Source organism: Anneissia japonica, unplaced genomic scaffold (assembly GCF_011630105.1).
Source record: "Anneissia japonica isolate Jap-2015-1 unplaced genomic scaffold, ASM1163010v1 scaffold287790_len634930_cov199, whole genome shotgun sequence".
Lineage (NCBI taxonomy): Eukaryota > Metazoa > Echinodermata > Crinoidea > Comatulida > Comatulidae > Anneissia > Anneissia japonica.
Genome location: NW_022748191.1, coordinates 317,149 through 328,742, shown reverse-complemented (window position 1 = coordinate 328,742; position 11,594 = coordinate 317,149). Strand labels below are relative to the sequence as shown.

Genomic DNA, 11,594 nt, shown 5'->3' with positions numbered 1-11,594 from the left:
TGCGATTTTGTAATTATATTATTTTTAAATAACAATCATATATAGTAGGTCTGAATTTGTTCATAGTTAATAATGCTTATAAAGAATGTTCAGCACTTTTTTTATTTGATAAAATTAAATAATAAATTGTTCTTGTGCATGTTAGCTTGGTTGTGATAATACTTAATAAACATTGAGGGGAGGTAAAATGTATATAAAATACTTTTATAAATGACCTTTGAACCTGGATTTGCTAATATTTGTAACAAGCTGACACCGTAAATTATGGTAACCTTCTGGTAACAGAAAAATTATTTTTTAAATGTCCTCAAAATTGCTCTTCAGTCATTTTTCAGGATGTATATTCCTCCTAGGCTTATTATATGAACCTTTGTTAAAATATTTTCTTAATTAACTGTACAGACTTCATTGAACAAAATTATAAATTTATTGTAGGGATAAGGCAGCGTAATATCATTTCCTGGTATTTTGGTAATTGTGACAGATCTACATTTAGGCAGAGCCAGTTGTGGCTCCAGCAATACCTCTTCCAAAAGTAGTACCTCCCTTCGCTTCGCTTCAGGAGGTAGTCAAAATCATCCAACACTTCTGGAAGTAGAATTCACTACTTCACCTCAAACTGTGTTGTATTTGTTTAATATTTATTTAATATATACAAATGGATAGAATATATTGAATAGTGTTACACTCTGTAAATACTATCAAATGGTCTGGCAAATATCTGAGATTTGTACATATATGGGCATGATGATGTCATACCTAAATATGGACAACAACTTGATAGTGTGAATAGAGCTGTAGGAATTGCTGTAAAGCCCTGTCCAGACTATCAAATTTGATTTGACAAAAACATGTGGCATGCCTAAATATGGTCATGATGACATCACATCATGACCAAATATGAGGTGAAACGGTTAAGTTGTCGCACAGGCCAGTATTGAGTAAATGAGCTATAAAATATGTGAGCTCAAAAAATTGCATAAAAATCCAAATTTGTTTTTCACTACAGATCAACAGTTTAATGTCTTATTAATCATGTACCAAAGTATTAGTTCTTGAAGTGGTCAACAAATTGTTTATTTAATGTTATTTTGATAGTTCATTCTATTAAACAATGTATGCACAAATAGCTTCGAAAGGCAATTACTCAAAATCGTGTTTATCTTGATTCTAAAGTGTACTGTACCTTCACTTTCCAATAACTTACATGTATGCTTGAAATGTGCTATTTCAATAAATGACCCCTCATTTTAAAGATCACATACTTAATGTATCTGAAAATACCAATAACTTGAATTTCAATTTTTGCTACAACTTAGCCATTTTGCCACAACATGCCTCATATAAGCACATCATGAATATATATGGTCACATCATGACCATATATAGGCACATCATGACTATATATGGGCATACAATATTTTTTTTGTCAAAGAAAATGTGATAGTCTTGAAAGAGCTTAACATCTGATAGCTACAATCGGTTGTCGTGATACATTAACTTGAGATTGTTTTATTGATGATTTAAATTTTGTCAATTTTTGAAATCATAAAGAGCAGTCTATTTTCAGCACTAAGTTAGTGTAGACGTTGAAATGCATTTATTTAAAGCAATGACTGATATCAGTTTGATATTTACCTTGTTATAAGTTGAACATTTAATATCCCTACTATATTGATTTGTTATAGAATGTTTCCAAGATGTACAGTTCAGTGGAGCTTCTGTTATGCACCACCCCTTTGATATTGTATTGTTGCAAAGGTCCTTTGTTAACCACATGTTGGTGGGACATGACTATTTTACTCCGTGGCTAAAGATGGGGCTGGGGGCCATGTGGCTTTCTGAGAGTGGGGGCCTATTGGGTCCTGGTTGGTAGTTCCATTGTTGGATTTTATATGTGCTCATTTTTAATTATGTTTTTCATTGCATTCTAAATGTTTTTATTGACAAAATAATATGTTGATGTGAGTGGCGAATCCAGGGATGTTTAATAGGGCCCAGGGAGAGGTTTTCACTGACAAAGGGTCAGTTCCACCTCAGACCCACCATGGTTGGGGCTGAAGTTATATAATTTATGAATACGGCGCCTCTAAATGGCCGGAAATGGCACTCACAGACTATAAATTATAAAATGTAGTGGCCTCTAAAATTCGCGGCCACTGGATATAATATGATATACAGTCGATTTCAGAGACACATTATGCTCTTATGTATCAACAAAGCCCTTTTGGGTCTGGGTGCTAGATCGAGGACCATATGTGGTTAGGGGTCACCTTTTCAGGGCCTCTATGGGTCGGGGGCCCTGCGGACTGCCGCATGAGAGCGCATAAGCGTTACGCCACTGATTTTACTGGAACAAGTGCATATTTCTAGCTTTGTTCTCATTGGTCAGTTGTATGATTGACACACCAGAAAGGTCCATTGTATTGTCATCCATTCATCTCTGTTAACCACGTGATTGATATCTGAAATCATATATTGGTCTCTGCCTATGAATGTTCTGTAATGTTTGTATTATAATAATATTACTTATGATATTCAAACTCGATTTAGCACTTATTATTTCTTTACTTTCCTGTTCAATTTGAATGCACTCCCATGGAACAGAGAGTACGTAGTTAACAGTGCCCAGTCAGGTCTTATTTCATATGCAGGCAATGTAACCAAACTAGATTTAATTTCTCTGCCAGTTGTTGCTCTGACGCTTCCGTTTTCGCTGCCGCTACCAAGCGCCGTTGCCACTGCGGCTGTGACTCCGACCGCGATGCTGCTTTTGTTGAGGTACTTAACAGATAGAAAGTGCTACCATGAGAATACCAAGACCATTAGTGTGGATAACCTTAATACCACTGAACATTACAGTAAAGGACGAACCGATATTCAATCGTATTTACGGGCAGATAAAAAGAATGGGCTAGCCACTATTATATCGTGTGGACTGGACTCTTTGCTAAACTCTTGCTCTCATAGTATCATTATCATCATCGCCGTTATCTTCATCAATATTCGAATATTTTCATCTGGTTTGCCTATAGCTCTAGAACTCTTTTATCATGTTAACATCGACGAAAGCTCGCAAGTTTACATTCATTGTACTTGGTTTATTATCGATATAACAATTTCACATCATCTTCATTATCATAACCGTCATGATTATCATCCTCATTCTTTTTATATGGCACTTGTATTTTATGAAAATAAAGCAAGTTTGTATCAAACAATATAAACAGGCCTAATACAATGAAGTTTAGTTAGGCCTATAGTTACAACAAATGGAAAGAAGCAATCCTGTTTAGTTTCGTGGTAAAACATATTTCCTTTTTCAGCGATTGATTGAAAAGATAAATAAATGTACATATGAATCAATGAATGATAATGTAGTATTTCAGTGTCAGTTTGCGTTATCAAAAGCTTTAAAATCTAAATACAGACATCATATTCTGGATAGGCCTATACGTTGTCAACCATGCGTTTATTAATGATATTAAAATCGATTAGTAAAATGTAGGCCTACGCACGCAATAATATGATAGGCCTATATATATTTATTATATAGTATTTCGCGTAAGATTATATCTTAACTATTATTCTCTATATACGATATGTTACTGTCCTTCTGCAAGAGCTTTCATAGACACCGCCTTTTCCTTGTTTTTCTGTGGATTAAAAAAGAGTTCGACATTTGAATTTTCATTATGTGTGAAAAGCTATTAGGCCTATATTTAAAATGTTGTCTCGATCCGGTAATTGGTTGATGTAATGTTGTATGCACTTCGGCGTCATCCTAATCATTAACACACTAATCATCATCATAATTACCCTCATAATCCTCATCATCGTAATCCGCATCATCGTAATCCTCATCATCGTAATCCGCATAATCATTAATATATTAGGCCTACTATTATCAACATCATCATATTTATTATCATTTTCATACAAACGGGTTGATTTTGAACTGATGGAAAATACTACCATGTTGATGTGGTACTTCACATAGGCCTATAGGCCTGTAATTATTATACATAGGCCGGACTTCGTTTCATTAGTAGGCCTATATATTTAATAGGTACAATAAGGTACGGTAAGTCATACTAATATGCATGCAATTTATGTATTAGGTGTGTTTGATGTGTGTTTTTAACTGCTTTTCGGCAGACTACTGGCACTATTAAAGTCAAGTTGGATATGAAAAGTACCGTACTGAAATTGGCAGGACCATGGATGAAATTCTCACTTTCGTTCTACTCCAGTTATTAGTGATCTACTGAATAGTACTAATTACAGTGATAATTTTACCTCAAAACGATCGGGGTTTATGCTACAATAGGTGCACATTGAGAGGACAACTGCTAAAAGTTTCAACCCAACGAACAGACCGATGAATGAGTAGCGATATCGCTCAAGATCGTAGACGAGACACGCTCCTCCACGACTACACGATTCTTGGTGGATCAAACAAGTGCTGGAAATAGTGGCGCCGAAATAAATCGGGGCAGGAAAGAAGCCTAGACGAAACAAAAATCATCTTGGATGAAATGAAAAATATTTACGGTGGGAGTCGAACCTGTGACTCACTGTTGTCATAGGGAATTCTCTCTGACTTGCCATTTGAGATACATCTTGACTCCAGATATCTTTGATTGAATCGGATCTGTGACACTCGCCTTGCTTGACAGCGAGAGATTGCAAGTTCGAATCCTGTTTTGGATTAATTATTAATTTGTTTAAGCTAGTAAAGAAACAAATGATAATCTTCAGAAACGTAGCTCTTCAACGAAGAACTTACCAATCGTTTTTCTGAAAAAAAAACATGCTCTCGGGATTCGAATTTGCGACATATATATGCTATCAAGGCAAGCGTCTTAATACTATTAAAAGTTTCAAATTAAGGCACGAATTTTTAAGACAATTAAGATATGCAATATTAAGTGAAAAAAAAACAAACTAACTGGGTCGCAGCGAATTTTAAAAACGGGATTTCAATGCTTGTATTAGTTGCCGTAATTTCATTCAAATTAACTCAGAAACACACTATACTGTATTTTCTGTGTTGCTTTATATTGAAAGTAAAAGTTCACAAACGGAATTTACAGCTTAAAAACGTTTAGTTTAGTTTTTTTTTCTTAAAGTATGTTCACTTTTAACTTTCCCTCGTGTTTTTCTTCATCATTTTGAAAAAGCATAATAAAAAAAAAACGTACCTAGCACTCTACCTACAACACCGCCAAAAGCAACTGCCAGGGCACGGTCACTTGATTCAACACATCTGTAAAAACGAAGTTTGGAATATGAAATGATTTTTGACCTCCAAAATGTGCATTGTTCGTTTTCCCAGCTTGAAATTATATTATCGAATAATTCTTATTAATGTGGAGCTAGTGTAGCTATGTGGTTTTATTATATTTGTGCGTCTTCCAATTCCAGGTCCTTAAATCCTGTTTTGACTATTAAAACCAAATAACTTTTTGGCTTAGAGCATCACAGGCTTACTGCCTTTCTATCCTATAATTAACAAATGTAGGCTACTTTCCTCTTTCAGTTGGTTTAGTAAAATATGAAAATAGTATACACTAAGTTAAACGTAGTCACCTCAACATTAGCATTATAGCCGGATTAGGTCTCATAGAAACAAACACTGATATTACCAGCACAATCAAGACAAGCGGAATAAGTTTATCACAGGTCCAGTCGCATGATCCTAGGGTGGCAATTCCGCCTTCAATCAACCAGTTTGTAGTGTTCCATTCATCAGTAGTGGCTATACAGCTGCACCCGATATAAATCTATAATAAATTCTATAAAACATTTTTAATGCCCCAGAAATATAATTTATTTAGCATACGTTGAGTGACAAAAGTAAATTTAATAGGTCTCAGCCAATGCCTCGTGTTACAGTGGAAGCGCCAGGATTTGTCCGACTTTAATCAATTTAAAACTTGGGGGTGGGGGGGGGGGGGGAGTGGATGTGGAGTAAAGTACTATATACCATGGATTAAAGAATAAATTCTTTACCCCATGATTACACAAATGGCAGCCCGGATAGATATTATAGATAAAGAGAGCGGTTGTGATTCGGGTTTTAAGAGTGCATTTCGCTTAGGTTATGTCTTTGGGAAAGACCTGTTATCCCATTCTACTACAGTACCGGTACTCTACTCCTAGGAAACTTTAGGATTATGTAATAGGCTAATGTATGTATACAGTTGACAGTAAAAAAGTTTCTTAATGATGAATATTAAATGTATGAATGGGTACACAGTGGGTACTGCTGATTAGGAAACATATATGGAAATAAAATAAGAGTTATAATAATAATAATATTTATTTGGCAATCATCAAGAACAATTATAGCCTGGAGTGACAATAGGCACAAGCCCAAACAGATACTGCACTCACTCTACCTTATAAATAAAGGAACTGTACACCAATCAAGTTTTGAAATTTAAAAAAAAAATAAATAAAAGCACTGGAAACTAAAAATTACAAAGAAAATACAAATAAAGTACAACTAATATAATGAAATGTAGTACTTAGTTAGAACTAAGAACTTAGATGAGATTGATGAAGGATTTTGAATTACAGGTAGTAATTGTTCCCATAGCCTATGGAAGGATACAGAAACAAAATTCAGAAATGTCACTTTTCGCATATGATCATACGTATGATCACACACGTTATTTACCGTATCGTTGGTGGATAGCCGTAATTCATTTAGATCTGTCATACCGTCTCTCCATACATCAGTACATCCAGCATGACAAGCACTACTATACGTGATTCCGTCAGAACCACACACAGGTCTATAATAGTTCTCCGGGCATGCGCAGTTGGAATTGCAGGAGTTGTTTAAGTTTGGTAACAACCTGATAGATAATAACAATGATGTATTTTTAATAAATAATAATAATAATACAATATAATGTAACGACCTGGAAGATAACAATGAAACAAAAATGACATTTTTTTAAACATGGCCCAGTACTCTTAATAACCCATGCTCTAATTGAACCCAATATTACGGTAAATTCTGGATTGTGCATTATGTTCAAAAGATGTTAAATGATAACAATTACTACCAATTTAGCTACAAATAAACTGATCTCAAATCAACCAAAATGTTTACATTTTAAATAGGTATAATTAGGAATGAGTCAACACGCGATTCTGCTTCCTTTAAATTTCATGAAACTATAGTGGTAACATCGTAGCTGGCAAACTGCCTAAGCTTTACAAGTACTCACCCTTGGCTAGATGAAGAATTGTAATGTGTTGTAACACCAGCAAGCGCTGGATTAGAGCATCCGATGAATAAAAGAGAAATGGCGAAAAGAAAAGTACTTGTAGCAATGGCTACCAACATTCTGCCAAGCCCAAATTGAGTTAAGTTGAATTTCTTAATACAGAAGCTACTCAGTATATTACTAAACACAGTTCCTGGTAAGTTTATTAAACCTATAAGAGAAGAAAACACAGATATACGTAGGCCTATTAGGAGGCATGCATTCATTCAACGATATTGTCTTGATGAGTAATTTGACTCTCTGGATTAAGTTTTTCAGCACACCAATACGAACTTGAATTGATTATTGAATTCACTCACACTAGAATACGGTAATATTACTTTTTAAAATTAAATTCCTCACCACTTTTTAAAATATCCTCTCTTTACCGTAAAACGGTAAAGAAGAGGTGTATGCGAGACAAAACATCATCTTAAGTACTGTCTCTTATACACATCTAGATGTGTATAAGAGACAGTACTACTACTAATAGTAATAATAATAATAACAATGATGATGATGACGATAGTAATAATTGATATTAATATTAATAACGATAAAAAGTGAAGAAAATTGTGCTAAATGCGAAAAAAGTTGTGATTTGTTGATCATAATATAGTATATATAGTTAAAGCTTAAGTAAACTATAATTAGGCCTAAGTCGTCCTGGATATTAAGTAGATCCCTGATAAAAGATCATGAGAAATGTGTTGGCGTTTCATTTTGACTATAATGGTAATGTGATGATGATGAATTTTACTATATAAAAGTGTCATTTCCGGCCATCTCGAGAGGTCCTATTTCCTCAAATTTTCTCACCTCAGCCCCAGCCATGGTGGGGCCGAGGTGGTTGTGAAATCATGTTTTTGAAGTAGGCTTATGTAAAATACATACTCAAAGACAATGTTTTTAAGCTTTGTTCTCTATGGGATACACACATACATTAATAAGATCTCTATGGTTGTCAAAAATCGCTGATAAATGATCATGAGAATTTTTTTTGGCGCTTCATTTTGACTAATGGTGATGTGATGATGATGAATTTTACTAAAAGTGTCATTTCTGGTACTATTTCCTCAAATTTTCTCACCTCAGCTCCAACCATTGTGGGGCTGAGGTGGGTGTCGACTCACAAAATGCCCTCCCCCTCCACCTTTCAAAACAGATCTGTGCCCTTCCCTGGGTATGACATTAAACTCCATCGAGTCGGCTCCTGATGTATGTCTTTGACTGCTGTTTGTTTTTAGGATGTTATCTGGTTTCTCATCTACGGTACATTTTTCGTGATTATGACTATTCTGGATAAAGAATGTTTAGAGCAGAGGTGGATACAAGCCCCCACTCCCCACTCTTCATTTTTTTAAGGAAAAAAAAAAGAAAAATGTATTCAAATTGAAGTTCGAGAGTATATTCAAATTGAAGTGCGAGAGTGTAATTTCCGGCCATCTAGAGATGCCCTAATCATAAATTTTCTTACCTCAGCCCCAACAATGGTGGGGTTGAGGTGGGTGGTTCTTCGGTCTGTGAAAGTCCCTCACTGCTTCACCTCTCTTTCGAATTCCTGGATCTGACACTGTTGATTTTTATTATATAATTATTTTTGTGCTTATTTATAATGCGTCTATTGCAATTTTCACTTTATTCTCTTAAACAGTCCGAAGAACGTTCAGAGTGCGTTACTTTACAGGGGGATTCGCCACCCTTGACCCCGCCGGGGTCATACGTAATTCGCATAACGGCCCCCCCCCCCACTTTCAAAATCCTGGCTACGTCCCTGCACATAATAAATCACACTTTCACAACATGTACCTTAAATTAGCGAAGGTGACGCTCGTTTTCAAAGATGAAGAAACTACATACCCAGTAACTAGTACCGTATATACCGAACCATAAATGAGGAACATTTTCAAATTCATGATTAGTTAAACAGTAACAGATTAAGTGTGTTTCAAAGTTGGAATTTATGTTAATCGGTTCAAGTAAAAGACTATCAAATACTAAAAATAAAGCAAATCTGTAAATATAGATAACATTAAAGTGCCGCAGCATGAGAAAATATTTTATATACGCATGCAGTAAGCATCTTAGAGTCAAAGTAAATTAAAATGGAAAAATGACATTAAAGGCATCCTTGAAAATACCCTGGAAGGACTGGGTGTGCTCGGAAGATGCAGCTATTACTTTCCTTAAATCATTTTGAAAGCAGTCTGGGCAAACTGTGCTCAAACTTCCCTAAACAGGATACAGATTATACAAAATAGAACGAAATTTTAAATGGGACACACCAGAGGTATTGCCGAAGGTAAATTGGTGTTCTCTTTCAGACCAAGGTGTATTAATGTTTTATGCTTATTTATAAAGTAATTAAAGGACAACATGCTCCATTATATTTAAATAATTTCTTTACATACAATAATTTTATTTATAATTTTAGACGGAGCGACACCAATCTGTTAATTCCTCTGTCACATATTTACTACAAAAACAACGATTTTCATATCGAGGAGCGACCATACCATATAGAATAGCCTCAATATAAATATTCATAATCTACCAACAGTTTTCGACAAATATTTAAATAGCCTACTTTTAAAATGATGATTACAGTAAGTACAGTATACACGAGCGTGTAAACTATATACTTATTTTCGTGAATACTGTTTATAATTTTATATAAACACGTTTTTATGTATAACATTAAAATTAATTGTTATTAATAATAGTAATAATAATAATCATAATCATAAAATAATAACAATAAACAATAATAGTATTAAATATTACTATTATTATTAAATATTATTAAGTAAAATAATACGTATGGTACTTGCCATTCAAATATTCGTGGATGTTTCTTTGCTGAATACTTCCAGGTCTAACAAATGTGATGAATTGTAATCGACAAACCAAATACTGTTAACTGTACAGTAAAAGTCTTTGGTCAAGCCAAGCAACTGTACAGTTAAACGTCATGATCAAACAATTCGTAGCTGACTGCTTTTGTTGCGTTATAATCTATTGTAAATCATCGTGATTATAAGTAAACTTTAATAACATATCCATACAGAGAAAGGTTATGCGATGTTTGAACTGTGAAATAACACTTTTGGATATATAAACATATGAACTTCCGTTGAAGGGATTATTAGGAAAGTTTTAAGTAGACCTAAAAAGTAAAAGGATATAAGATAAGGAAACATGTGATCTGGTATATAAATACTTTTCGTGCTTTGTGATACTGCGTTTAAAGTGAGCCTTATGAATACTTCCAGTGTTATATGATTCGTGTAGAGGCTAATGTATCACTAATTAAATTATAAAAATCATTATTGAACATTTTGTATTAGCCCTCTATGCGCTTATCACATTATACCATAGTCTTTGTTTGAGCCTACCAAGTACCGACTTATACTTCTGGGTGGAGATGAATAATGTACAAGTCCTTGATGCGGATTGTCCCAGTACGCAAGTGAAATTCACAGCGAAGGTTGAAAGCTCTGATCACAATCCCGAGCTAAAGAGGAGGTCTTCGTTTCAAAATGATTGTTGTAAGTATTAGCAGGTATTGGGAATTGCTATTATAAAACAATAGGACCATTGAACACATTTTGAATCATTTTACGGTAAATTTTGTTTAATAAAAGAAAAAAAAACACCGATATTTTTTAAAGAAAATCAAAGTATATCGAGATGGGCTTCTTTTCAAGGATTAAGCCCATTGTACTTCTTTTCAAAGTTTTATTGAATGATTTTATCAAGATAATTTCTGTCCATCTTGTCTGCTCTTAGTGTGCACTGTGCACAATTTAAGCATATATCTAATTTAATTAAATGGAAAATAACAATTATAACATAAGGTATACTAACAAAACATGCACTCGTTTATTGACTTGGCATTTACTGGTGAACAATTCAACATAATGGAAAAACAAATAATAATAATAATAATAATAATAATAATAATAATAATAATAATAATAATAATAATAATGATAAAAATAATAATAATAATAATAATAATAATAATAATAAATAATAATAATAATAATAGGCCTAATATAATAGTCACTCTTACATACATAAACATCTAACAAATCTATAAACAGATTAAGCTGAATAGAGGTAAATATTCAAAAGCAAAAATACAAGCTAATAACAGATACATATCCCATGGCAATTACTAAAATAATTTACAAAATTTGTCAAAGGCTGATAAAGAATATTCCACAAATATAATTGAGGTATCATCTTCAGTATTTTGAAGTAATAGAAATTGTCCATATTCCAGACTCATCACGAAGCTCAAGTTCA

At 33.8% G+C, this 11,594-nt stretch overlaps 1 protein-coding gene and 1 long non-coding RNA gene across 2 annotated transcripts; both read right to left on the bottom strand.

The window, feature by feature from the left end:
* Positions 1-1,902: 1,902 nt before the first annotated feature.
* Positions 1,903-7,490, bottom strand: LOC117120711 (solute carrier organic anion transporter family member 5A1-like). The gene is made up of 6 exons (XM_033265761.1): positions 7,245-7,490; positions 6,686-6,866; positions 5,593-5,786; positions 5,205-5,269; positions 4,300-4,508; positions 1,903-3,656 (listed from the first exon to the last, which is right to left on the bottom strand). The coding sequence occupies exons 1-6, from the start codon at positions 7,361-7,363 to the stop codon at positions 3,606-3,608; spliced, it is 819 nt and encodes a 272-aa protein (XP_033121652.1). The 5' UTR covers positions 7,364-7,490; the 3' UTR covers positions 1,903-3,605.
* A 2,195-nt stretch (positions 7,491-9,685) lies between these two features.
* On the bottom strand, positions 9,686-11,588 carry LOC117120705. The gene is made up of 2 exons (XR_004447409.1): positions 10,679-11,588; positions 9,686-10,298 (listed from the first exon to the last, which is right to left on the bottom strand). It is a non-coding gene; the product is annotated as an uncharacterized LOC117120705 (long non-coding RNA).
* Positions 11,589-11,594: the final 6 nt, after the last annotated feature.

Excerpts from the sequence above, each read along its gene's own strand:
- LOC117120711 (XM_033265761.1), bottom strand. The coding sequence starts at position 7,363 with ATGTTGGTAGCCATTGCTACAAGTACTTTTCTTTTCGCCATTTCTCTT. Across the intron at positions 5,270-5,592 it reads GCTATAATGCTAATGTTGAG|ATGTGTTGAATCAAGTGACC; the intron begins GTGACTACGTTT and ends TCGTTTTTACAG. Across the intron at positions 4,509-5,204 it reads TGTTGTAGGTAGAGTGCTAG|GCTTCTTTCCTGCCCCGATT; the intron begins GTACGTTTTTTT and ends TGTTTCGTCTAG.